Source organism: Gavialis gangeticus, unplaced genomic scaffold (genome assembly GCF_001723915.1).
Source record: "Gavialis gangeticus isolate Ggan-Ray unplaced genomic scaffold, GavGan_comp1, whole genome shotgun sequence".
NCBI lineage: Eukaryota > Metazoa > Chordata > Crocodylia > Gavialidae > Gavialis > Gavialis gangeticus.
Window position 1 is genome coordinate 18,129,414 of NW_017729002.1, and position 1,812 is coordinate 18,131,225.

Consider the following 1,812-nt stretch of genomic DNA (forward strand, 5'->3'; position numbering starts at 1 on the left):
TAGGTGGAGAAAAAAAAAAAAAAAAAAAAAAAAAAAATCAGCATGCTTAGCATGAAGTTCTCTTCCAAGCAGAGTACAAACACTGGGTGGTTACCCCACAGAATAAAGCAGCTATGAAAGATAAGAGAAGATAAGATTTGCTTTTTCTTTAGGCCGACTTAGCTTTCATCTGGACCCACAGGTGTGCACAATGCTGTTCTTTACTAGCCAGCGTCAGTTAAACCTTGCAACATCCACACTCCAAGTGCACAGCTTTGATAGAGACTCGTTTTATCAACACATCCAAGTCTCCAGACACTGAAAATAAGGAGGCTTTAAGCAACAGGCCATCTTGCAGGCTGTAGAAGTGACTTGATTCACTTGTACAAGGAGGTATTTGGAAACTGTTTCACTCCCTCCAGTGCCATTTGTTGTTATACAAGCAGGACTCAATCTTGCCACAAAGCAAAAGTTCCTACAGAAAACAACCGTGGTGCTAAGACCCTTTACCTCCTGCGTGCTCTGCAGATGCAGCCTTCCTGCAAGCTCAGGGCAAAGAAACAGACTATAGGAAGTCATCCTGCACTTGCAGAGGTTAATGGCATATTGTGGCAAGCAGATGTTCCAGGCACTGAGCAAAAGCAAAGACCAAATCAACCATAAAATCTGTTTTAATGTACCATTGACAAGTTCTACGCAAAGCCGCTGTCAAGGATTGTGGCCCAAAATGTGACACAACTTTGCTCTGTTTCTCATACCAGTTTGCAAAGCCCATTCTGGTAGTGAATTTATTTTTACTGAAACAAGTATTTTTTTTTCTCCCGCAGCAACCGAAAATCATGGGAAACCATTCAGGAGCAGCTACAAGAAACTCATCTGGAAGAGTGCAGGTGTGCCAACACAAGAAATGTTTCACTTTCAACTTTCCAAGGGACTGCCAGAGTGAACAAATTAAGCTTCCCAGAAACATGCAGATTAACAAGCCACAGAAATATACATGGTGGTGGCATACTCTTCCTAGACAAGGCTGCATACACAAACTAAGCTCTCCAGTGTGCTTAACTAAAAGATGACCATCATCACCACTCTCACACCACCTGTCCCATGGTGAGCTCTCTAAAATCAGCCAAGGGGAAATACTACTATTCAAGCCAGCACACAGCAGGTAGACAGGACTTTAACATTTCAGTGCTGCACTCAGAATTGAGGGTGCATTTGGAAGATGCTTTTTGTAACATATGCACTGGCCTACGCTAAATCCGGCAACTGTCCCTTGAGGCTAAAATCAGAACTAAAATCCTCATGAATATTACATTCAAGTGAACTAAGGGGCCCTTCCTTACTTGGAAGAAGAAAAGCAGATCCAAACTAACTGGAGTATTTTGAACCCGGGCTCTCAATGGGCAAACAAGGAGACAAGTGTAAGAGTCCAACCACTTCTGAAGCAAAAAAAAGTCAGTCTCTGTGTGCATGTAGCTGGGAAGTGGCTAAACTACAAAGTGAGGAAGAGAAGAGCTGCTGGTCCCGTCCTTGCTCCCCGAGCTTGCAGCAAGGCCTGACGAGCAGTTCCTCCCGGGCCAAACTTTTTGGAGGTGTGACAAGAGCCCCGCCACGGGACTCAGTCGAGGGACATGGCTGGGGCCGCAGCAGCGTGCCCCGCTCTACCCCGCGGCGGCGGCGGCGACCACAGGCGAGGACCAGGACCTGCCGCTAAGGGCACGGACAAGCGGCCGGGCCGGGAGACGAGTGTGCGCAGGGCGCGGGGTCGGGCTGGGCTGGCCAGGGACAGCGGCCCGCCCGCGCCTCTCACGGGGGCACCCAGGGCCCGGCCCG

The 1,812-nt window shown here is 48.2% G+C and overlaps 1 protein-coding gene across 3 annotated transcripts in view; it reads right to left on the reverse strand.

Annotated features, from left to right (window-relative positions):
* Window positions 1–1,594, reverse strand: part of TFAP4 (transcription factor AP-4) — a 36,725-nt gene extending 35,131 nt beyond the window's left edge. Inside the window, exon 1 of one of the 3 annotated variants that reach the window (XM_019507558.1) lies at window positions 1,417–1,583. In XM_019507558.1, coding sequence (XP_019363103.1) covers window positions 1,417–1,451 — 35 coding nt within the window. In that variant the 5' untranslated portion in view covers window positions 1,452–1,583. Of the gene's footprint in view, window positions 1–1,416 lie in introns of all 3 variants that reach the window. The other 2 variants (XM_019507557.1, XM_019507559.1) reach the window with 2 other exon arrangements.
* Between the last annotated feature and the right edge of the window lie 218 nt (window positions 1,595–1,812).